Here is a 25,318-nt window from a genome sequence, read left to right on the forward strand (position 1 = left end):
CAGGAACGGGCAAATATTTGTGCGCTTCACTGACATGTTATTCTTGACGCTGCCTGCAAGGGAGCTGCTCGTCCTAAACGGAGGCATAACCGAGCACCTTTAATTTTTGAGTAACAGGAATCTTGACCTAGGCTATCACTTGCCGTTTCCCTTTCAACAGGATCTCAGGGAGCTGTAACACTATAAAGCAAAGACTGGGAAAGGGAAAACGAAGAGCAAAGCGTATTACATTAACACACTGCACAGGCTAGAGATCTTGATTCAAGTCGCCAGTAGAGCAGATATAAATACATTGTGTGGACAAATATCTACGTCATCTAGGAGAAAGCCACATAGTATGTTTAAAAAAAAAAAAACAAAAAAGCTTTAAGAAGTCAACGCTTGCACAGTTAGAAGCGACTTTCCCTTAGACACTTGACACCATTCGGTCATTCTGCGCCCAGCTAGCACAGCATTAACAGCAGTGGCTTAATCCGCTGAAAACGGGTAACAGCAATAAACCTGTCTGCCTGAGGAGCATCACAAATCAGTGCCGGGTGCTGCATGTCAAGAACAGGACCATTCGGACCACCCTGCGCGGAGGAAGTCACAGCAAGCTCTGACAACCCCATAAAATAGCTACTTTTTAAACTCACAAGCCTCCACAGATATCAGGAGAAGTGCTCAGAAGCCAGGAAACCCTATACAAAAGATTACAAAAATGAGAGATGCTAGACCCAAGTTGCAGCGTGACAGTTTGGAAAGTTGACTTTCACTTCGGGGTATAAAGAGCAGGGGCATAGTCACTGCCTCGCTGGCAAAATATTCAGTGCGCAAGGGAAACCGCTCTCAATCACGCTACTAGACGCTGGAATCATCCAGGGTAAGGTAAGGCCAAGCAAAATTCAAATTTCAAGGAGTAAAGTAGACAGTGCTGCAGAGTTTTAGTTGGTTCAGTTAGGCAGTTGTGCGATAGTTCATCCCAGCGTGTTACCTGGGAGGAGGGGGCAAGCAAAAGGATGGCAAAGGGGCGTTCCGGCTTCATAGCAAGGAGCGAGCGATAGTGCAAGACTAAAGAGGAAAAATAAATGCAGAAGCTACGCTGCTTATCGTACAGATGCCTTATGTTTGAGGGGATACATTTATTCCATTAGGTGGTAATTTGTTACTCTACATACAAAGAACTGCTTTGGTCTTCCAAACTCGGGAACTGCATTTCAAGATTCAACTTTCAATTTTGAATCGTAAATCTATGAAACCTATACAAATATTTGCTGCTTCATGATCCAACACTATAAATTCCAAGTAGTATCAGTTAAAAAAAAAAAAAAAGCTTCAATGTCAGATGCTAATAAATTCTATAATGAATAATAAAACATGCAGCAGTACTCCTACCTGTAATAAATAACAGATCTGCCAGTAATATCCTTTAGGATAGAGGTAAAACGTCTATTCCCCTGAAAATACCTACATTTTTCATTCATTCTGGACTTCTTATAGGTGTATAGCACTGCTATTTTGTTAAGCAGTGTAAAAGGTCAAGAAACTTTTGGTTTTGGTACTTTTAAAAGTTACCTCCACAGAAACTTTTTACAAAATTTTTCCCCCTCCAAAAAAACCCACCAATTTATTCAGTTTTATAGAGTCCACTACATTAGCTCCAGAAGGGCATACAGATTACAGCCTGTGTTCCTCATGGAACTAATACACGTTTCATACCCAGTGATGGAAATGTTACAATGTTATAATTAAGAATATCAACTTTTGCATTACCAAGCCTTATTACCTGAAGATTTATAAAGCATTAAAATTCTGACGTCAGATTTTTTCCACCAAAGCTACACACATTTTACACGCACAAGAAATTTGAGGAAGCAAAACTTAGTCGTATGTTTAGTTTGAGAAATGCTGCTCTTAAAGCAGAAGAGCTACCCTTGTTTTTGTAAATGAGTTTCTAGATGGAGTCCAATAATGACAGAGGCGGAGGGAAAGATTTTGAATATCAAAGAAAAATATAATAAAACAGTGAAGAATCTCATTTACTTAATTGTTCAAGAACCATTGCAATTCAACCACTTCACTCTTTTCACAGACTTTTTTCTTATGCTGTTTATAACAAAAAAATAAATTAAACATAAGAACCTAAATAACCATTCAGGCTTATAAATCCCAGAGCCTGAAATGCTTTTCCCAACTTTCTTGTGACAACAAAGCAGTTCCTCAGAAAGCTTTGTCATGTTCCAGGTTTCCAGAGAACGAGGAAGAGCGTTTCATATTGGCAAAATCGGGTATAATCAAAACATTGAAACCCTCATTCTGAATTCTCTTCAGGGTTTTAGCTATACGAAACTAATAGGCTATTTGGCACCTGTAACTTACTATTTAGCTTACTTTGTTTTGGACCTGGCCCCACAGAACTGATACTTTCCTTTTTTCCATTAGCACTTAATACTGAAAAGTTCAGCCCCTTGGAGTAACTGCTGTTACTTAAAAACACTCTCTGTATCTGGGAAAGGCAGAGGCATCCATCGGTAGTTCAGATTTAATGCTGCAAAAAAAAAAAAAAAAAAAGGGCACTCTGAAAACCAAACTTAGACTTGAGGACAGTATGATCATTTATGAAAGAAATATGATCACCAGGCAAATTTAATATTAATCTCAGGTCTTCTTTTCTCAAAAATCAGCTTTAATCATAATGAGACAGAGACTGTAAAGCAGTAACGCTGCTCAAAGGCCTTCAGTATTATTTTACGCTCAGCAGAGAATAACTGCCAACTACTCAAATTCAGTCCCCTTTTGCTAGATGGGATATCATCCAGATCTTACCTGGCATTTCTATCTTAAGCGATTCATTCAAAATATTGATAAGCAGAACAGCGTTGCACCAGCTAGGCAATTGGAACGAGTACTCTGAATATTTGCAAGAAGCAGAAAAGTAAAAACGTCACTGAACTACGTCCATAATAGTAGGAATAAAGTGTGGGGCATGCACGTAACAGAAATCAGCGTGTTCCACAAGTGACAGCCTGGCACGGCATGATAATACATTCATTATGCTGCACATTTTGGCACAACATTTAGCATCTCTACTGAGATGCTCTGAAACACAATTTATGACAGACCAAGAGTAGTACTTTATCGTCTTCCCGTTTTCATTTCAAAACCAAGTTGTCTCTTGAGAAATGCAGTGTATTCACATGCTCCATACAATTTTGTTTGGATCAGTGGCATCACATCACTACCTTTTCCACATACAAAATGCAATCTCATATCCAGACTTGAGTGTTCAATTTGGAAGGCAGTCTGAGTTATCATTCTTACAAAGTATTTCCAAAACGCATGAATTTTCACATACATGTTCAACTCTTCCGTTTGATTTAAGAATGGCTACACATTCAAGTCGAGAAAAGTTGTCTTTACAGAACAGATTTAATTTATCCTTCCATTTTAGTACTGGTGATGAATTACAAACTTAAAAGCGAGTTTCTCAAAGATAAGTACTAGCAACGCAGCAAAACACATCTTAACGTGTAAAATGCTTTTGATTGTTTCTTTATTGTTACCAGATCAGTCAAAAAAAACAGGCAACTGATAGTTGTGTCTCACTTCCATTAGCAAATCTATTTAGTTAAATGATGTCATTCAACAAAAATCTGCTCAATGATACCACCTCCCAGGTGTCATTCAAGATCTGCACATAAGCTGCTTGCATTTGGAGAAAAGTACTAAGTGAGAAATCAGGACATTTAAAGCAAGACAAATGAGAAATAATTTGATCAGACAAGCTCTCCTCATTACCACACAGTTCTTCTACATAGGACAATGAATTCATAGAAGGGTGATCAATAATGCAGTCCCATCCTGCTCCTGAAGATCAAAGTATGTTTGCTACAGCAAAATCAATGCTGCAAAAAGAACATGGGTTCAGTAGAGAAAAGATTATAAATGCTTTCCTTGAATAAAACAACAATCTTACGCCATTATAATTTATTCATCAGGATAAGACTCATGAGATGCAATGTCTTGTTTTCAGGAGGATAAAGAGACTAGGGAGTCAAATTTCCCCAAATACATAGTGTTTACATTAATCTTCACTTTCTTCATGTACATACATCCCAATCCCAACAGTTTCAAAACTTCACAAGCATGATATTCCTTTCTGCATTAACAGAGCTTATGTTACATTAACAATGGCCATTTCAGAGGGCAATGTCTTTCCTCTCCTCTAATGCAGCAGAAACAAAGGGGTCACATACACATCTGAAGACAGCAGCACACCTGCTCATAGTAAATTATAGCTGACAAACAGTAAGAAGCATTGGAAAGACACCTAGAACTGTCAATTGAAATAGGAGAAACTTAAAGCAAAGAAGTTCAACACTTAGAAAAAACGTGGCTGAAACCTGTTTAAAGATACTAAGAGTTCATTTAAACTCTTTTCTGTATTAAGTTTGAGAGCTAACGATCTAACAAAAACATTATCACGATCTAGAGATCTAGTGTAGGCAAGGCAGCATGAACTTTAACTTGACCAGATTCACGTCTGCGCTTAGTACATAATGAAATATTAGATTCGCATTCAGTGTTTGCATTTCAAACACTACAGAGGAATATTTAAATAGCCTTTGAAAGTTGACTTACATTTTACTAAAAAGTAAGATTCAAAGCCTGAACCAGAACTAAGCCTCCAATCTGCATATAGTCGCACTCAAGTTCAACTTAATATTACTACTCCCTTCAATAGGACCTTTTCATGTTTCAGAAAGAGCAGTTATAATATAATATTTAATATCATAACATTGGCTGTCTTAAAGGGAAGCACACATTTAAGCTTCCCCTTTCTTTGACTGTATTTTAAATTATTTCCTCATTTCAGTTTTCATCATTAAAGACTGCAGGTTCACTTCTGACTCCCCATTCCCTCATTTTAAAAAAAAGGCACACGCTGAAGAGCAAACATTCCATAAAAAGATGTTATTTCACAGTGTAACTCCAAGGCAAGGGACAGCCTGACTGGTATTTGGGACAAATTCAATTTGATATTAGAAGAGATTGCAAGAAATGTGTCAGACTAAGGTTAATGAGCATTTCCCTCAGACTTTTACAACTGAAAGCATTAAATTATACTAAAAAAAGAAAAAATATGCCCAAGACTTCTCCGCTCTAACCAAATAAAATTCAAATAGTCAAAAAGAAATCAAAACAGTAAATAAGAGCAGCCTGAGCATAAATAATTCATTTTATATATTCGTTAATTAAACTCAAGTATATTTTTTTGCAAAAAATACCACACCAGCAAAATAAATGCACAGCTAAAACAATACATATTATCGACAGCACCTACAAGAGTTTCTTCTACAGCATATTAAATATTGATGCCTTAAGATTTAATAGCTGTCTACAAAAGAGAACACGCAAGACTCAAGCAGCTTAGTGTTATTGCTATTAATATCAAAAGGAGTTGTGCAGGCATACCCGCTTTAGACTAAGAGAACTTTAGAAATAAGTTGATAAGTTCATTAAAGCACTAACTTGCAATAAAGGTGGGTGGTAGGAGAGGTCTAGGTCTCAAGTTCACACCTGACACGTAAGGCAAGTCATTCTTTTTGTAACAGTCAGTGACCTGGCTTTCCTTCCTAACGCACACAAATACCTTAGAAAATTGTTTTTAAGATAACATATTGTGGCCTTATTCAGCCATTTCAAAATCGCAGAGTTACATGCTGTAGATTACTCAAAATAGTCATGCTCCCCTACTCTGAAATAAACCTGTTATAACTTCAAAGCACTTCTTGAAAACCATGCCTTACAATTGGCTCCCCCTGCGCTTTGAAAACAACTAAAACCAGAACTTTAAGTTGAAATCTCACTAAGGATTTGAAAGGCTGACTCCAAGTGCTGCCCACAATAGAATTTTAAATGTCATTTCAACAGGATAACACTGGAATTTGTAATACAAACAACTAGAAAAAGTTCTCCAAATTTTTGATGAAGTCATGAGAAAACACAGCTAGAAGTCAGAGCAGAAAGCTGTTACTTTTCTAAACCTAACTGAGAAGACCAAAGTTGCTCATCAGGCTGTTTTCTCCTTTCAGAAGCAAGGATTGTAAGCCATTTGCTTAGTGCCCCTGTACCTGCAGGTACGGCTTCCTAGCTCCACAGGAGGTAAGCTCACCATATGTTCCTAGATCCGTTTTTCTGAGCAGATCTGCAATTTCCTAATAAAGTACTCGTGTATTACTGACTCTGCCCTTTCTTACGCTAAACTCACATCAGCAGCTAACTTGGTGTGTTCTAGTATTTGGGGTACATTAAGCAGTTAAAGCAAGATACTGAATTTGCGGACAAACTCAACTAAGCAGAAGCAGCAAGATATAGTACAGGGTGGCTTCTTACCTGAAACTTTGTTTCTGGGCTTCAGATCCACCAATCCAGAATGAAAGGGGATTCGAATGGGGTTTCCTTCTCAGACTTGTCTGTTAAAAGAGAGCAGCCAATCATCTTCAGCTTGGTGTATCTACTTCTTTCTTGAACGAAATCCCAATTATGTATTCCTAATGCTGTTAGAGAGACAAGGCAACCTACATACCTTTACCAGTTCAGCAACAACTAAATCAGTGGGGACACCGGATTGGTGGATCTAAGACAAAGAAACTGATTTACAGACAAGAGATTGCTCTTTCCCGGGCCCTGAATCAACCAATCCAGAACAAACGCTCTTGGGCAACAGCTCGCTTTGCAAAGATTAAGAACGATGAGAAGAAACTACAGGGCAAATCATGAAGCGTATGCTAAAGCTTCAACCACCAGCTTATACTTAGCAAGCATGCTCCACGAACTGCTGGGATGTTAATATGCAGGTTTTCAGAACAGACAGTTTCAAAGCATACAGTTCTGCTACCTTTGCCACGTACACGCTCTAAAGCATTTTATTGCCATTATTATTTGCCTTTTTCCTGACTCAGGATGTTCTGACTTCCCTTAACTACCAGCAGCACAAAGATGGAACCTTCAAGACACTTATGATCTGAATGATAGCAAAATTCAATAAAGTTTCAGCATCGTTGTGCCTCTGAAAAAATCTGGAAATAGGAGAGAGTAAGATAAGGCATGCTATTCTTGACTGAGATGAGAAAAATCATCCCTTACTCTCTGATCAAGATGAAAAAGGACTTCACGCAGTGCTTTCAAAGTAACTTTAAAAGTAACACCTAAGAGAAGATGGAGCCTGCAGAAAGCTCATACTGTGCATCTAACAGAACTAGTTATGGAAGCATACCCTAAAGAGGCTAGACTGTGAGCCGTTAAAAAGTTTGACATTCAGCCTAAAAAATATCTTCCCCTAACAACAGCCAGAAACAGCATCATTCTCTCAAACATAACGCTGCAATATCCATAGAAGAATACGCTACCTCCTTCTCTCACACGCTCCCTTTCCTCACCAGCCTCTCCTGAAAATGAATCAAGCATTTCTTTAGCCTCCACAGCAGTGCCCCATGTATCAAAACGCAAGCAGCTTGGAGAAGGATGGAAGAAACTGCCACTATTCGCAGCTGGGCCAAGTAATTGTGTCGATGAGTACATACGTCCGTGACTGTCCAGAGCTACCTCAAGAAAGGAATATCTACGTTACGTGCTAATTTTCTGCTTATCAACGGTAAATTAATAGTCTATTACAGAACAACATTTCAAGGACAAAGCAGCACTTGAGTTCGATGATATGTCCAATCTATGGTTTATAAGGCTGCCAAGTAAAGCGGTAAGATGTTAAGGCATATGACTCAGAAGCATAAGACCACAATACAGCTCAGTAACAAGACCACTATCAAAGTTACATAAACGTACTGATTTGCTGAGTAACAACAGAGCCAGCGGGATGTCAGGAGATGCACTTCACCATGAAGGCATTCGTTAAAAGTTATTTGGTACTGTTACAACACAGATCTGATTTTTCTCTTGAGAAGTAGTGGAGTGATGGAGGCTACTTGAATATCAAGTTTCCCTGATTAGTCGTTTGCTGCCCAGATAGAATTTCTTAAAAGTATCTCTATCAAATACAAGGTGTAATTGTAAGTTAGTAATTTTTGCACCGGATAGATTCTGAAGATTTCTGAAGCTGTAAATGTTTTTGTTTGAAGACTTTAAATCAGCAGGACTTAAAAGGCTAAAAGCTTTGAACAAAGCGTCATCAGGCGAGCCATCTTGACATCAAACGTGCGCCTCAAGAAGAGACAAATAGAAGTTGTCGCAACTTATTTTGCACCAGAATTCAATATGCAAGAATTCTTCAACAAAGCTAAACTCAAAACAGCCACATAGTTTGTAAGACTGAATATATAATTGTCTTTCTTCTCTAAATCACTGAATCAACAAAATTTTAAAACTATGCCACAGCTAAAAATTGACCCCCACAGCTGTTACCATTTTACACAGAAAGCGCATTGGTCTCTATTCCTAGCAACAGGTGCCTACCTGTGTCTTACGATTTACATCTCTATTTGCACAAAATGCACCCGGGAAGCTGGACTACTCTTTGAGCCCCAGTGAAAACTTCAGTATCTCAGGGTAGGTAGAAGAACAGGGATGCAACTTCCTGAGGGGCCCTAGAGTAACAGAGCAGGGAAGAAACAATAAGCCTTCAAACGCTCCCATTGTTAATTTAGCCTTGCATTAGAAGCAAATTAAGTTTCCAAAAAGAGTCAGTGTTCTTTGTTAGTAAAACACAAAAGGCACTGGGTTACTTTTGCAATATCTGATCTTCGTCACGCACTACTCGTACTGGGAAGCGTGTGGAAAGTAGTACAGGAAAATGGAGTAGACTGTCAAACGTCACACCGTTGAGACCGAAATATACCTTTGAACTAAGGAAGGAAGGGATTTTCCAGAAAAAGGGGATTTTCCTTGAACAATGAAGTGCTATCAATACCACGAAAATCGAACTGAAAAAAAATCAGATTATATAACAACAGTGGCATTGAGCTTAAGAAAACATCACCGAAGAAAAAAGCTGGAATGTAAGTGTGTTATTAATCAGCATTAGTTTAAATCATTCCATAAATATTGCCATTTCTCTTCAATTTATTTTCTCCTTTATAAAATAAATATAAGACTTGCCACAGAGCAGCACTCTTATAACCATCGTCTCTTATTCTCTCCCACACATCATTCTTCTCGTTGGCACATTTGCTGCAACATCCATTTCATTTCGAACCCATAAAGCTTGCACTACTGCACAAGCACTCAAAGCAGCAGAGCAAGATCTAAGATGAAACTGAAAATGCCAAAGCAACAATGACCTCTACACTCTACAGCAATAAAATGTAACGCATCAAAAGACATACATCAAGTTGATTTGACAAGCAGTGAAGGTGTTTTAGAAAACACACGTGAAATGAAAAGGTACATCCATCCTTCAAATAACATTCCCCGGTCTCTCTAAGGGTACAGCTTATTATAAGTCAGGTTAGTTTACTCTGATAAGGTGCTGGTGCAATGCTTATCAGTGACCCAAATTTTCAGCAACATTCAACAGCTCTGCTTAAGGGATAAACAATCAGCATGGTCTGAAATGCAGAAATGGCATATGCATATGTAAAATGCATATTTTACAACTTTTTAAAGGAGCAACCCAGTAGCATTTTAGAGAGGTCAGCTGGTGTGCATACCAGTGTGCCTGCAGAGATGTGATTTCATTCCACACTGACACCTGTACACTCGATTTACAAACTTAATTCAGGACCTTACAGTCCCAAACCAGAGTTCACAGGCAACATATTGCCCTGAAAACTATCCAGCAGTGCTCACAAACTCAGGAAGTTAATGTGTATCTTTCCGGGAACAAGATGACTTTGCTGTATCTTACTTGCTCAGCATCGTTGCAAAGGCTGGAAAAAATAATAATTTGAGAAAACTTAACTGAACTGTGAGGCAAAAAAAATCTCAGTATCTCAAACAAGATTTAAAAAGCCTTGGGTGAAACACCAATCTTTCATCTCCCGGAGAAACCATAAGTTTCCTACATTAAGCAACTAAAAGCAATTTGGTTTCAGAATTTTCCCTCCAAATGGAACGTCTGCAGTTTTCTTTCATCTGTATAAACTGAAGGCTGCTGCCATAATAATCACAAGTCAGCATTTGAGATCATTTTTAATTTGTAACCTCTGTTCTACATCTTTGTATTCTCCATGTCCCTTCTCAGTCCCATTTTCTCACTCATGCTCTTTCTATTATTTCATCTAACCCTTCCCCAAAAGACAGCTTTCCGCAATTCTTTGTCCACTTCCCTCATTTTATCATCATTCTGCTGGCTCAGAACCGAGTTGTCTAGTTGAATTCGTTTTCTTAAGGTCTTCCTTCCCGTTTTCTGCACCGCTGCCAAAGTCATGGCAATCCATTCTCTTTATATCCTCATCCTTCCTCTTACAGGCGCTCTTTGAAACGTGACTGTCAACCTGACAGTCCCTGTCGCTGCGCAGATCTTGCATCCCGTGCCCCACAGGCTCTCCCGTACCTTCCAAACGGACAATCTAACCCTCACCTCTTTACAGACCCACTCTAGTCATTTCGCCTTTTTCCCTTTTGCATGAAACTATCCAGCATCCTAATGGCTGCACATTTACACATCTGACATGCAGCTCTCAGCTCTGCCACTTTAGCAGCTGAAGGTTAGAAAAGATAACTGCAAAACCAATAGTTTGCTATCCTGCTGCGAGAAAGCACAACTAGCTAACATACAGGTTTCCAAACATCTTGCTAGTTTTCCATCTACTCTCGGGCTCTAAGAACTATTGACAAAACACAGTCATATTTAAGCTAGAATAGTACCTCCCTTGTTTCAGATGCCAATATGATCATTGTTTAAGTCCATCTGTATCTCTATAACTAGAAAAGTAAACTCTTTGAAGGATTACTCTAAGAACATTTGGGGAAAAAAAGTAGCTGCCTGCTTGGTTAGCAACGACTGAGACAGAGAAGAAAAAAGTCAAAATGTTTTAGCGCTACTGAGATATATACAGCAGTTATAGTCTTAGTTTCTAAGCAGAACACTAAGACTTATTTTGCACTATAACGCTTTAAATAGTTTGGGGACAAAACAATCTTCACTTGCAGTAACCCAAGGAACTTCAGGTACTACTGGCACGATTTACTGAAGAAGTTGCTGCTCGTAAGGCATTTATATGTGGAACACTTTATTCTGAGATTGTTACCTTTTGAATCTGAAGACCCTCAGCTCACACCAAAGTTCTACCAAGAGAAGCAAAGAATTCTGGTAAGATACTCAGTTACAGTTCTTTGTTTATTGTTTACAAAGGGGCACTGCAACACTTGACACTTTCACAAGGGACAGGTGTTCTAGAGAGTAAATGTAATATGTTAGGAAGAATGTTTTCCATGTGTGTGTGTGTGTGTGTAAAAAAACTTTAAAATATAAGTTACAATACCACATCAACAAGCGCTTGTCAGTTTTATTCCGAGGCATGGTCTTCCCATAACCCTTTCATGCTACTACCACTGAGCAGTATTATATTCAATTCAAACTGCCAGCTCTGCAGCACAGGGATCTATGTTTGTAGAACAGCATGCACATCAAGGACACAGCAGAAAGACAGATGATAATAAGCTCAGTAAATGAGAATATTAACACACACTTGGCTTCCTGCTTCAGTAACCATGTCCGTTAATAGGTGTCTGGTGGGCACAAGAGTCTGAGAGCAAAAGACTTGTTTTTATACTATCCGTATCTCATGCTGCACAGTTCATCCCATAAACACGTACCTTTTTATCCTGTTTGTAAGAACTACATTTTCCTTACTTACGTATTCATTCACAACCACATTAGCACAAACTAAGATGCTAATAGTCCCCTACTTTAAAAGCCTGCTGGTAAAACAAATGTACGGTTCAGTGAATCTTTCTAATAGTGAAAAACACAAGGTTTTTACCAAGCATTCAAGACAAATATGAATAATGGGTTGGATGCAACTGAATATTATAGATTTACTCCACAATCCAGAATTTGTAGGTAAAAAACAAAACAAAACATTTTTCGCAAATCATTTTTGTTGGTGCTTCACCTTAAAAAAAAAAAAAGTTTGATTCTTTAAAAGAGTAAAAAGGTTGCAGTTACCCAATTTCACAAAGAAAATCCAAATCAGGGAAAGAAACAGCCTTTTCAATCATTTCAGCTGGTCCTCCATCTGTTCTGGATTACTTCATTACTACTAGCTTTCTAATAATTTGTCCACTCATACAAAGCATTTAACCAAAACTATGTAAGTACTAAGATATCTAAACTAATGACAATCCTGTCGGAGAAACTGTTAGTGTAAACATATACCTCCTGCAGTCAACATGCACGTTAAACTTCTAGGCCTCGCACTTCCTGAAATCACTTTTACAGGCAAAGGGTATCTTGCCTATAGAGATAGAAATCATCAGCAAATGAAAGCCATGAAGTGTCATAACTAGATCAATTGCTCATCACCAAAGATTAAAACCCTGACAACATTAAAAAGGCTAGATGACATGACTTACAAAACCAGAAGATATCCAAAATCTTAAGCTGTCCTAAAAGACACAGCGACTTCAGAGCACAAGCTGAAACTTCATACGGCAAATGAAAGTTGCCACTTTGAAACCTTAAAATATTTCACTCAGATTCCAGCTAAAAATAGAACAGTTTTATTTCCATCACTGATTCTTCTTTAAATAAATGCAAGTGATCTATCCAGTTAAGGAACAGCTCACAGCCAGAAGATCACGTTCTGAAACTCTTGTGTAATTAACATGTTGACACATTATCTCTTGTTTATCAGTAACTGAGAATTGTATTCTATTTGCTCCTCAGAACTTTTGCATCATTCATTTGCACCTGTATATGCTAGATATTCATCCTTGGCATTGGGAGGAAGTGATCGAGTACCAAAAGTGCATAAAATACAATCTCCTGTATCAAAGAGGCATAAAAACATCCTGCTTTTAGTAAACAAACACTTGTACCTTCTTTCTTGCAAAAGGATTCTTAAACACAACAGCACTCAAGTCTTGCCTGTTAAGCTCATCCCTGGTTTAGGGAGATTTGTCACTATCATTAACAACTGATATCACAGTTTGTATACGATATTGAAATCACTCTATCGATACTACTTCGCTTTCTGCTTTGTTTATTTAAACAAATCTTCCAGAAAATCTCATCTTCTACAACACGTAAGAGTGCAAAACCTTCTCGGGTCACGTCTTCATTTATGAAGTTCAGTGGAACATTTAAAATAAACTCAAGCGTTTCTATGCAAGCCTTCACTAAGAAGAAAATTAAATTCAACTACTAGCTACATTTTTACTGAGTATCATTTCCTACGGGAAAATTACAAAATTCATTATTCATCCTATGAAAATTTTATATTTATGAATTTATCATGAGAGAGGTAAAAATGTTTCTTAAACCTCCTTCTATAGAACACACACCATCTTAGTAACTCCAGTATTTGTCTTTATGTTAACACATTCTCCAGGATTAGCTGTAAACAGAGGGTACAGTTATCAGTAGTCAAAAGTTATATTTGCTTCTGTTTGTTAGCAATATGGTCAGAAATAGAACGGACTTCTAAAATCGGAGAGTGGTTACAAAAAGACAAGCAAGAAAGTTGTAGGAGGCAAACGTACCCTCCAGCCTTCAAATTCTATTTTAGCACCTCCTATAACCCACGGCCGAAGAGCATTAGTAACCCTCCATTACAGGAAGGAAAAAAGCCACTAGAACTCACTTTACACAATTAAAAATGTTACAGACATCTTTTCTGTAAATGACTTGTTCTGTAACAGACACCTTCACAGATATCACCAGTCATTATTCTTAATGCTGCAGTCCGCTAATATGTGAACAGTTCTGATGTCACCAACATTTAGTGCAAGATCATTAAATCAATAGGGATCAAGAAAGCAGGTTCATTAAGAGCAGCTTTTAACCTAGAACTCTCAGTGATCGGAAACAAACATGAAAGGACTATCTTTTTTTTTTTTTTTAAATCTTTTTTATTATTACTATTTTTGCTTCTTGATAGAACATAACCTTCCAAGAAAGTTCAAGTTTTTCAGATAAGGTAGTTCAGCAAAAACTATACTGACTGAAAAGCCCATCTCACGTCTTGCCTGAACTCAGCACACCTTCGGAGTGCCTTAAAAGCAATACGAGAATTTTACCGTCCAGTTCTGCAGTACTGCATGGAATTGCGTATGTAATAGTAAATTATGCTTATGACAAATAAACCAGCAGAAGATGTTTTTGTGATTATCCTTACTAGTTTCCAAACTTAATTCTCTTCTTCCTTGAAGACAGCTAACTACACTCTCCTTTAATATTTGGCTAGAAATATAAATTCTCCCTACGTTTAAAAAAAAAAAAAAAAAGCTTCCTCATTCTTCCGCTTCCAGTTGGCCACCTCTCCACTAACCTGAATTTAGCGGCATAAACGCTAATTACAGGCTATAACAAACACACCAATTAGGTTTAGTTAGATAATACTGCGTTTGCTGCATTGAGCCTTTCGTGAAAGCTCCGCTACCGGAGCTGCTGCTGGAAAACATACGTTCGCCCAGCGCAGGCTCACTCCGCTGTCCCCCAAACAGCCGCCTAAGCAAGAACGCCTGCTGAAGAGCCTAAAACCTTCCGGCTGGAAGTTTTATTTTAAAAAATAAAGGCGGGGGGGGGGGGGGGGAAGCAGCAGCAGCAGGGCCGCGGCAGCCGCCCGCGCCCTGCACCCTCGCCGGCAGGACGGGCCGGGCCGGGCCGGGCGCCGCAGGGCCGCGCAGCCCGGGCAGCGGCAGCGGGCGCACCGGCGCCGCCGCGGCGCTTCCGCTCCAGCGTGGGGAGCGCGGCCGCGTCTCCCCCCGGCACCGGCCTCCGTTTTATTTTTAATTTTGGTTTTTTTTATTCTTTTCTCTTTTTTTCCGCCTCTCTCCGTGGAAGTGCCCTGGGGCAGCGGGCTGCAGCGGCCGGGGCCGCCGCCGGCGGGGCGGGCAGGGCTGGGGCGGCGCGGCCGCGCCGTGTCACCTCCGCGGCGCGGGGGGGAGGGGGAGGGGGGACCCGGGCCCGGCGGCGGAGCCCGCGGGGCGCCGCCGGGCCGGGCCGGGCCGGGCCTGCGGCGGGGCGGGGGCGGCGCGGCGCGGGGCCGGGGGGGCACTCACCATCAGCTCGATGGTCTTGTCCTCGATCACCGAGTCGGGCTCCATAGCGGCGGGCAGCTCCGCCGAGGCGCCGCCTCCCTCCCCCCCCCGCGCCCCGCCAGGCCCCGCCGCGGGCCGCCGCCGCCGCTGCCGCTCGCGCCGTCCGGCCCTCCCCCTACCCGACGCACGCACGCACGCACGCACCGCTACGGCGCCCGTAGCGTCACGGCGCCCGGAAGTGGAAAGGCGCTGCCCGCCGCAGCCCCCCCTTATCACGGCCGCGCCGGGAGAACTACAACTCCCAGCGGCCCCCGCGGCGCCGCCGCGGCTGCAGGGCACGCCGGGAACTGCCCCTCTCCGCCGGCGGCGGCCGCCGGGCCGGGCCCGCAGGCCGCGGTGGGGCTGCCGCCGGCGAGCGGCGCCGGGGGCCTCGTCCGGGGGGACCTCGGCGACGGCCCGGCCCGGCCCGCAGCGCGCCTCAGCCCTGAGCCTGGCCCGGCCCGCGGCTGCGCGCTCGGGCGGCCGAGGAGCGCCAGGCCCAGGCCTGGCACAGCGTTGCGCAGTGCCCCGGCGTCGCGTTCGCGTCTGGATAACTATTAGTAGTAACGTTTCCGCAAAGGCGGCCGTCTCGTTGGGTAACTGTTACAAGCCCTTACGTGACTTGAGGGTTTCCCCTCCCTGCTAGCGCTGGGTAATAGCCGCTTAGTCCGCGCTGACAGCTGGAAAAAAATCAGAAGCGGTTCGAGCATGTAGCAGTACCGTGAGAAATAGTTATATAAGAGACCACCTCTCTTTCCCGGGTGTAACAGGTAAGGAGGCGTTGCTTGCCACAGCAAGAGTCGTCAGCGTGCTCTAAATCAAGCCTGTAGCGAGTTTCAGGGTACTTGTGTTTGAACCTAAGGTTGGGGAAGGAGCCTTCCTTTGCTTAAAATGCTGTTGGTGCTCAAGTATTGTTTTTACGTTTTCCCCCATAAAAACAACAAATTTGCAGAACGTTATCTGTGGGATGTTTTACAGAACCTCTGAGACAGGAAACTGTGTGCATTTTTTCCAGTAGCGTTAGGAAATGAAACTAGAAGCCTTGAAAAACATCAGCTCCTGAAGACAAAATCTGCTTAACTGAGAAGGTGTGATGCTATAGAGAGTCACGTGTCAATCTTGCAACGCTATTTAGTAAGTCCGTCTCGTCGTGCACCTCAGGGCTTGCACTGCTGGCGACTCTCAGTCAGGCAATAGCGTCAGAGCTTTTACGAGTGGAGGACCTAGTGCTGTTTTTATTGCCACTTCAGCTTCTCAGTGGCTATCTCTGTGCAGTATGAAGATCAAAGCAGTCATGGATATACTTAAATGGTATTATTTACTGAATGCTGATGGACAGCCTGCACTGCGTTGGAAAAACAAACAGACAGCCCTCTTGCCATTAGAAAACTCGCAGTCTAGGTTAGATGTAGGCAGAAAGGGCTGAATGCACAAGTTTGAAGAGAAGAAGCACACATGCCCCGTATTTGTAAGGAAACATGGAAACGCTTGGATAAGGTGGTCGCACGTGCATTTCCGTCTAACTAATTGCAGCCTGCGCTCTTAGCAACGAGCTGCTTTTTCAGCAGCCAAACCTCTAGGGTCTGTCTCCTGTTCGCAGGCTGTCTGCTTGCAGACATCCTCTGTGGACGCTGGCACAGCGAGGTGGGCTGGCAGATGCAGCCTGGGCTGCAGGGGGGCAGCCAGAGTGGCGGTGAGGCTCGGGACGGGAACAGCGACAATGAGATCTCAGGTGCTTTGGGTTGCCAAGGTCACACAGGCTGCAAACTGATGACGCATCAGCGACCGAATGCATTTGTAGGCATTGAAAACTAGAGGCAAAAATGTCATAAGCAGCAATCTGGTATAACAGCATAGCACTAGTACTATACACCTGGGATGAAAATAGACTCAGCAGCTTTCATCCCAAGCTTTTCCCTCCACCCCAGCCGAGGTGCCTGCTTAACCACTTCAAAATTTAATTAAGAGATGGAGCATGAACATTGAAATGGCACAAGGTCCTTCCCTACTGAAATGCATCCTGCTTGACAGTACATTGGTGTCAACAGAAATGTATTTTATTCATAAAAATGTTAGAAGCATACTAATGAGGTCGTCACTCCTTTCACAGAATTGAAAAATGTAATTCAAGACCAGTAGATCTCCCTCGCCCTAAACAACTGCCACTGCTCAATATCTTGGGGAGGAAAGTGAAAATTTGATATGCCCTAGAAGCTGCGACATTTACGTTCTAGACCAAGTGAATGCCAAACTTGCAGCCGTCACTGGACACTGGCCCAAAAGTCCCTCCAATTGATACTGCAAAGCCCCAGCTCGTGCACCATCGCTCATGTCAGCTTAAGCAGCGTAAGCACCCGCTAACCCTTATCCAGACATGCTCCTTTTCCACGTGAAAAAGGTATGAGGGCTTTCTCCATCAAACCTGGAAGCTCAGACTGACAGCTGAGCTGAATTCTTTCCACTTTTACATCACTACCTATAACTAAGGACTTGCAGGTCAAATTATACTCGCAGTGTTGCGTGTTATATAACTCCATTGACCTCTGCAAGTTTATAAAGGTGTCACTGAGAATCTGCTTCCAACGCACATGGTGGAACAAAATCCAGCTTGCTTTTTGCGTGCGTGGTCTCTCGCACTCACTCGCGCGCTCGCTCTCTCTCTCTCTCTCTCTCTCTCTCTCTCTCTCTCTCTCTTAATTTGTTCACTCTGGGGAGCAAACAAGCCAACAGATATTTGTTTGTGCCACCAAAGTAAAAAATCAGCATGTCTAGTCCTAAATATACACAGGGCACAGATTTGCTGAGCAAGACGATGCCATTTTACATAGCCATTTTCCAAAGTTCAGCTGTACATTCAGGCTAGTTTCCTGAACGTGAACAATTACAGTATTGTCCAAGTCATATGAAAAGAAACAAACAGAAGAGGCAAAAATTGCTCCGTTTATTTGAAGCAAAAGTAAGCTTTAGTCTAATACTGACAATCTGCATGTGAGTGTGGTTAGTGCATTACCACAGCAAACACTACAGAAATATGGACAGTTCTTTGAAACTGTGGCATAAGATGTCAGTTGGAACTTGAGTAAAGAACTACATTTTTTTAGTCATACTGACAGAAAAAAAACAATTGCTATAATATACAAGAAAACTGTGAAGAATGTTGAAAAATAATTAAGGGAAGCATTAAACAGCTAGAAAAGCAAGACCAGATGATACAGTGTTCTGCAAACTAAAGCCAGATTGTTTCTGAGCAACTTGTGATTATTAACAGGAGCCGGTCCAGACTGAAAAACTTGTCCAAGGGACTGTGTAATAAGATGGATGAAGAACCAGATTTTTGATAAATTTAGTCTGAGATACAAAAAGATTCTATTGAAACACTTGCTTATGATAAAGTCAAAGTGCTTTGTTTCTAATAATATATTAATTCTGTCACTACAATAATCTGAGGAACATGCCTGCATGCATGTGTGCTCTAAATTCTGGTTCACATGACACCCTATCAATACATCCTCAGTATATGTGTAACTCGCTATTTGCTGACAGATCTGTGTCACGGATCTGCAGATCAGCAAACCAGCAGCAAAGCTAGTCATTAAACTTTAATGATGACCTTATTCAGGTGGAAGCACAACACGGTGGTGGGTTAGTTTCAGCCTAAGAGAACCAGTTCTGCCAGTTTTTCAGCGAGGATGGGGAAGTGGAAGTGGGAAAGCCCCAGCCCCAGAGCGAGGCAACCAAAGGTACCTTCACGTCGTGCAACAGGACAAGACGTTTTGGACAGGACTGAGAGTCAGCAGAGCGTGCTTTTACATTTGGAAGATCCTGTTTAACTCCGGTATCAGCTAAGGTTGAAGGAAGGTGATTTGGAGGAGGAAGAAAGGTTTCCTCCCTCATTAGGGACGTCATTAACTCAAGGGAGAGGTGTCTAGACTTCTCGGGGGACTGTGCTGCAGGCTCATTCCCTCTCCCCAGAGTGCTAAGACAAAGCAAAGAAATAAGCATATACATCTTATATGTGTTAATTAAGGTAGGTGTAATCCTAAAGATATCTAAGCAAAGGTCACCATGCGTTAAAAACCCAGGAAACCTTAGCGAGCACGCCAAGTGCCAAGGCCTTTCTGCCTGGGAGCCGCAGACGGGTGTACCTGAGCAGCTGCGAATTGCAGGGAGCAGCGCTGCCCCGAAAGCCCTGGGCGCCTGAGCCACCGCGCGTCCCGTCGAGGCGGGGGACAGGCTGCCTGGCCCCGGCCCGGCCCCACGTTGCAGCGTTTCAGCTGGGCTGAAACAACACGCTGCGACCTCTTTTAAGCCCATGATTTTTTTACAGCAGCTCAGACGTTCACTCCGTTACATACTGATTCGCTCTACCCGCGGCTGCCTCGCCGCCGAGCCCCGGCCGGCCGCGCTCGCGCGAGGTGTTTTCTCACCGGTCGGCCCCGGCCTCTCCTCGCGCACCGCCAGACCGGGTCGCGCTGCCGCGGGCCGACATCACACGGGCGGGCGCCCTGGTTTTAACATGCCCTCTTGTGCCAGGAGCCCCACGATGGCCCAGAGGCCCTGCCGAGCGCCTGAGCGCTGGAGCAAGAGGCCGGCTAGCGCTTGCGTGCTGAGAAGCAGAGCTCTCTGGGAGAGGGGAAACAAATTTTAGGAGCTAGAGTAGAGAAACATAGCTAGAACGTGACCCAGTTGTTCAGTCTCCAAATCTTCTCTAATGTGATTTACTTCCAAGCCTGTCTCAGTTTTCTGCAAGGTCTCGTTCTTTGGCCACCAGTAGCCCCGTCGCAGGGTAATCATCCTTTCCGCTTTGCCCGTCTTTCACGGCTCCCACTTGATTATAAACACGCACAGCGCCATGATAAAAGGCAGAAGGTCTAACACAGGTGCCTCCCAGACAGGTTTCCCGGGACCCGAAGGGAAGGAAGGAGGGACCTGCCGGTGCCGAGCTGCCCCCGGTCACGCTGCAGCCACTGGAAGGACGCAGCAAGGCTGCAGGCAGGTTTGCCTCACACCAGGGAGGAGATGAAAAAAAAGTAAGAAACATGGTGGCAAAAATACTAACTCTGGGATTTTCTATGGAGCCGCTCGGCGCTAAATGCTCACATGAAATTCGGTGGGTGTAGCTTTCCTAAACTTGGGATTGCCTGCTTGAAACCCCCAGCCTAACATATTCTACTCACTAAAACCTCGGTCTCGTGATCTTGTGACTGTTTATTTGGCCGCTCGGATAGGGATCAGAGATCACTCAATGGCCAGGAACAAGTCACAGTGCAGGAGAGCAAGGGCAGATGCATTTCAAATGCTCCTGTTGGAAAAATAATTACTTAACGTACAGCTGGAAAGAGCAGGTTAGAAACAAGCGCTCTTGTTAGGGCAGGGACGAAAGTACGCCTGAAATATGAAAACGTTTATTCCTACTTCAAAGAAACACTTGGTATCCAAACAGCGATGGCACCAGGTTTGATGATTTCTTAAAGAAGCGGGAAAACCATGAACGGATTTCTGACTCTTCTTACACGTGCCGCAGAGCAGAGGCTGCGGGGAGAGCCGCCGCGCCTCTCGACGCGCAAAGCAGCTGCCTTCCTCCAAGGGGCAGTTCATAGCGCAGAGGCAGGGATGCATCCGGCCCGGGGACGGGGCACAGAGGACTATTCGTGAGCAACGAGGGAAAAAACAAATCGGCGCGAAGCCCCGAAACCCTTTGGGCGAAGGAGGAGGGCCCGGCGCGCGGGGGCTCGGGCCGCTCTCCGCCAGGGCGGCAGGGACGCGGGGCGCCCCGGCTCCCCGCGCGTCGGGTCCCTTGGCGTGTTTCGGCTACTTAAGAAGTTAAAACGTATTTTCGTCTTGTTCTGGATGGAGAGAACGAAAACCACGAACAGGAGAGAAAACATCACAGGTTTGAGCGCCCAGACGGCGGGTGCTGGGCGCCGGCACGCGAGGTCTCACCGACGTTTCAGGTGCGGCCTGCCCCCAGGTAGGTTCGCCCTCCCCTCGCCCGGTCTGCCGGCCTCCCTTTTGCTCTCGCGTCACCGTTTGAAAACAGAACTAAACCTTCTTCGCTCAAAACCAGCCTGATGGTATCGATAGCAGGAGAGGTTATAACGTAGCCCCGGGGCACGGTAACGATGCCGTTGCCATTAGCTGACCCAAGGCCTAAGGACGTGGCTTGGCTTCGGCTTGTTTTACCTTGGTTTTTACTGTAACAGCGTCGTGTCCAGTGGCCAAATGACCATTGTCTGAGTCGTCCTAGCTGGCTCGTCGCAAAGCTGGCTCACGTCGCCTGAGTGACCTCTAACTTCTTGCTTTTAGCTTTGGTTTAGCTTTGTGCAGTTGGGCGGCCGTTACCCTGAAGAATCAGATCGTATAGGGCGAAGGTCTAGCAAAACTAAGTCGCCGTAAGATGACCGCGTTTGCAATTGCCAATCAGCGAGAAAGAAGAGGGGGCCGCCGGGAAGGCGGGCGGCTGGCAGAGGGTCTGCGTGCGACAGGGCTGTATTTTGAGTAGACTGTTGAAACATTGGTTGAACTGGCAAGAAATTTTTGCCTCTGCGTCTTAAGACGCGTCTCCTGTTTATCCTCGATAAAGGTTGAAACCTAAGTGCAAGGCAGCAGCTCCTGCGTCTGAAAGCCTTTGCTCTCCATCCCATACCCTGAGAAGTGCCATTTCTGGTGGCCTGCCACTAGTAAGACCACCAATAACCGATCGGGAGAAGGCGCTAAAGACAGGACGGGACTTGCATCGCGCCGCCGCGTCCTTCGGGCCAGCCTCCCACCGAAGCGGAGCAGCGCGAGGCTCTGAGCAGCTCAGAGCTTCCCGGCTAACGGGAACGCGAGAACAAAAGCGATTCCCACGCAAGGTCTTTATTCGTAGCACCAGGGCAGCGTTGGATTAAACCACCTATTGGTTTTGTCAGTGAAAGAAAAAGCCCCAGCCCCTTTGTGGGCCTTAATCTGAATCTATTTTCAGGGTGGTTTTTTTTCCCCCACTTGTTAAAGCCCTGCAGGCTTTGCAAAGGATTACTGCTCTGGCGCTCCTCTCGCACCCCTGCAGCCCGAGCTCCAGTCCAGCGGACTCGCTGTCCGTCCCGGGTGACACAACCTGGGCTAAACGCAGCCTTTTTCGAACCCCCGCCGAGCAAAACAAGGGCAAAGCAGTGGAAGGCCAGCACCCCTCCCGTTAGGGCCGGAAACCAAGAGAATCAGATTTTTCTCAGATGAAGGACGAGGAAAGGATCGGCACTTCTTTCCGAGGCTTGGCTGTACTTTTACGTGCTTATAGCAGCTCTTTGGCTTGCGCTGGAGCTCGTATCCTGGCGTGGAGGTGGGCGCTGGACAGTGCAAAAGGGCAGGAGAATAATTTGCGCTTCACTTGAATTACCTAGCGACGTAGCCTCAGCTGTAAAGGCTCGCGTACTCGCAGCGAAGGAGCTCGCCCCGGGGCCGCCGCGGGCCCGCTGTCAGCTGGCCGGTGGCCGGCCTGCCCGCTCGCCTACCTTGCACCTCGCTCCCTTTAAAGCTAGTAAGCCGCTAGTTTTACAGCGCGCACGAGCGCAGGAAACGGGCGGAGGTAGGGCCAGCGCCGGGGGACCCGTCCTTCCCACCAGCGCGTCCTCCCATGAGCCGCGGCTGGCGCTGGAGCAGCGCGGAGACGGAGCAGAGTGCTCCCGGCGCCCCGCCGTCCTCGCGACGCGGCGCTAAATCGTGCCGGAGCGATGTTCCCCTCTGGAGAGCTCCTTACACCCCTTTACGTCTGCTTACAGAAGCGGATGTTTTGCGTTCCTCCGAGGAGCGCAGGGAACCTGCCCAGGGCGCAGTCGTGCCTGGCAAGCGCCGGCGAGCGAAGCGGTTCAGACCCGTTCGCGAACGAAAGCCATGCCGGTGCGATAAACTGAAAAAGCTGGCCTGCGGGGGGCCGGCCCGCGCGCCCCACTCCAAAACGCCTCTTTTCAAGTCAAGCACCGAGTAAACCTCGTACGCTTTCCGGCAAAAAGCTCAGCGTCGCTCCAGCCCGTCGCTCGGCTGAGCCCCGATACGTCCGGGGCGCGTTCGGTCCCCTGCAGGCTGCCGCGCCGGCTTGGGACGGGGACGACGGCTGCAGGGCCGGCCGCCGGGCGCAGGGGACCCCTGCGGGGTCAACGTCCCCAGCTCGCGCCTTCGCCTCCACCCTCCTCCTCCTGCTTTCGAGGATCAGCGACCCAGGCCACGCGCGGGGCAGGGGCTGGCCACGGCTGCCCGCTGCTGCCGGCCGGCCGGCCCGGCGACGCCAGGGACGCTCAGCGCCGCCGCTTGCAACGATTCAGCCCGCAGCTGCAGCCTGGCCGCCGCGCAGCCACGTTTTTCCTCTCCCCGACACCGCTTCCGGCGCAATTCATCGTCAGCTGCCCCGTCCCCGCGCGCCCAGCAGCGCTACGCGTCTCCTTTTGCCGCCGGGAGCTACTGTCTTCGACATCGTCTTACCTTCAAGGAGCCATCGGAGCCCGGGCAATGCGCGGAGCCGCGCTCGGGGCACAGAAAGCTCCCAGGAGCGGAGGGAGCCACGAGCCAGCCTCGAGCAAGACCTTCCTCTCCAAAGCGCCAGTCCCGAAGCCAGAGCGCCGGGGAAGGACGCAGCCAGGGAGCACGGAGCCAAAGCGACTCGGCCGCGCGGATCCCACCGCCGGCCAACGAGGCTTGCGGCGCTGGTGGGGAAACGGGGCCGTCGAGCAGGCGAAGCAGCGTTTCGGGGAGCCCTCCTGCCCTGGCATCGAAAAGGAGAAGCTGCGGGATAGCAGCCGGTTTCGGCCCTGCAGCCGCGGAGGCGATCGGCGTCGAAGGGGCGGCAGCGCAGCCCAGGACCAACGGGTATCCAGCACCGGGGAGCCGCACGCCGCGCGCTTCCGGGGCCGTCGGCTGCCGCACGTCTTCGCCCCGCTGCCACGCGGGGCAAGAGGCTACGCGGCTTCGGCCCCGGAGGCGGCACGGGGAAACCTCGCTCCGAAGCCAGGACTGGCCCTGAAGGGGACAACGCGGAAAAGACCGAGTCGCCGGGAGCGGCCGCAGCGGCGGCAAAACCGGAGGGGGCTGGCGGCTTGACCGCGCTCGAGGCTTAAGGTGGCCTCCGCGGCCCCGTCGTCAGCCCGCGGTCAGGACCTGCCCTTCGACTAGTCCGGCGCTGACAAGGACTCAAAAGTGTTGGAAGTGCAATTTTTCACCAACTGACTAAATATAGCCCAGCGAAATTCCAGAGTTGCCGCTCAGCAATCCCGGCTATGCTTAGCTTTCCGCTGCAGCGGCATTTGCCGGCTGCTAGCGACGACGGCGCAGGCCGCGCTCCAGCTCCCTAAATAACGAGTCATAAAGGGCAAGTTCTGTCTTTAATTACAGCTATACAAAAAGTAGCATTTAAAAACGCATCGTCCGAACGCCCGAACGCGCGGGGCCAACGTAACACCGAAGGAGGGGGCGGAAGGCGCGAGGGCGCCGCGGGCTCGCCGCGCGTAAAACGAACCTCCGGCCAGCGCTCGGAGGGCCCCGCGCAGGGGCGCGCTCAGACAGCGAGCAGCAGCCCGCGGCCCGCCGCGCCAACGGCTCACGCGAGACCGCCGGCAGACCGACGAGGCGCCCAGAGGCACGCTCCTTTCGAGCGCAGCTGCAAAACGGCGCGGCTGAAACGGCAGAGCGGACTCTCCGTCTCCGGCCTCGACGCAGGAGGTGCTGAGGGCGCCTCGGAAACTTCTCCGAGAGACGCACGGGCGGGAGCAGCTCCGCGCGACGCACTCAGAACGACGCTTCCTCTTGACCCTTCTCTCGAGTCCATCAAATCAAGGCTGGACCCCTCGGAGGGAAAATAATCAGCTAATGGCTGACCGGGCGCCAGACACGATGCAAACCATCCCGCCTGGCTTTTGAATATGAACCTGAATTCTCTGATCGTTTTGGTCTGCCGGCCCCGCGTAACTCCTTTTCCCGTTGCCGCCCGTCCGACAGATGAAAGGCCGCAGCAGTCGAGCAAGGCTGCGAAGCCGGCCGGAGGGGAGGGCGCCAAGGCGACGCTCCCGTCGCGCGCCGAGCGCCACCTCTGCACCAGCCGGCCGACCCGACGCCGCGGCACTTGGCAACGCTTGAGATGAAACAAGGGCACCGTAAACCAGCGCCTTCAGAC

At 46.4% G+C, this 25,318-nt stretch overlaps 1 protein-coding gene across 6 annotated transcripts in view; it reads right to left on the bottom strand.

Annotated features, from left to right (window-relative positions):
* The window catches only part of FBXW11 (F-box and WD repeat domain containing 11), an 80,506-nt gene extending 65,194 nt beyond the window's left edge, over nucleotides 1-15,312 (bottom strand). For 2 of the 6 annotated variants that reach the window (XM_068960029.1, XM_068960025.1), the window contains exons 1-2: nucleotides 15,163-15,285; nucleotides 6,376-6,455 (exon numbers count right to left, since the gene is read on the bottom strand). Coding sequence is in view for 3 of the 6 variants with exons in the window: in XM_068960026.1 (XP_068816127.1) it covers nucleotides 2,371-2,418 (48 nt within the window). In the remaining 3 variants the exon portion in view is untranslated. Of the gene's footprint in view, nucleotides 1-2,370; nucleotides 2,528-3,777; nucleotides 3,885-6,375; nucleotides 6,456-8,451; nucleotides 8,583-15,162 lie in introns of all 6 variants that reach the window. The other 4 variants (XM_068960026.1, XM_068960030.1, XM_068960027.1 and 1 more) reach the window with 4 other exon arrangements.
* Between the last annotated feature and the right edge of the window lie 10,006 nt (nucleotides 15,313-25,318).

The sequence above is a fragment of the Struthio camelus genome, chromosome 13 (genome assembly GCF_040807025.1).
Source record: "Struthio camelus isolate bStrCam1 chromosome 13, bStrCam1.hap1, whole genome shotgun sequence".
NCBI classification, from domain to species: Eukaryota; Metazoa; Chordata; class Aves; order Struthioniformes; family Struthionidae; genus Struthio; species Struthio camelus.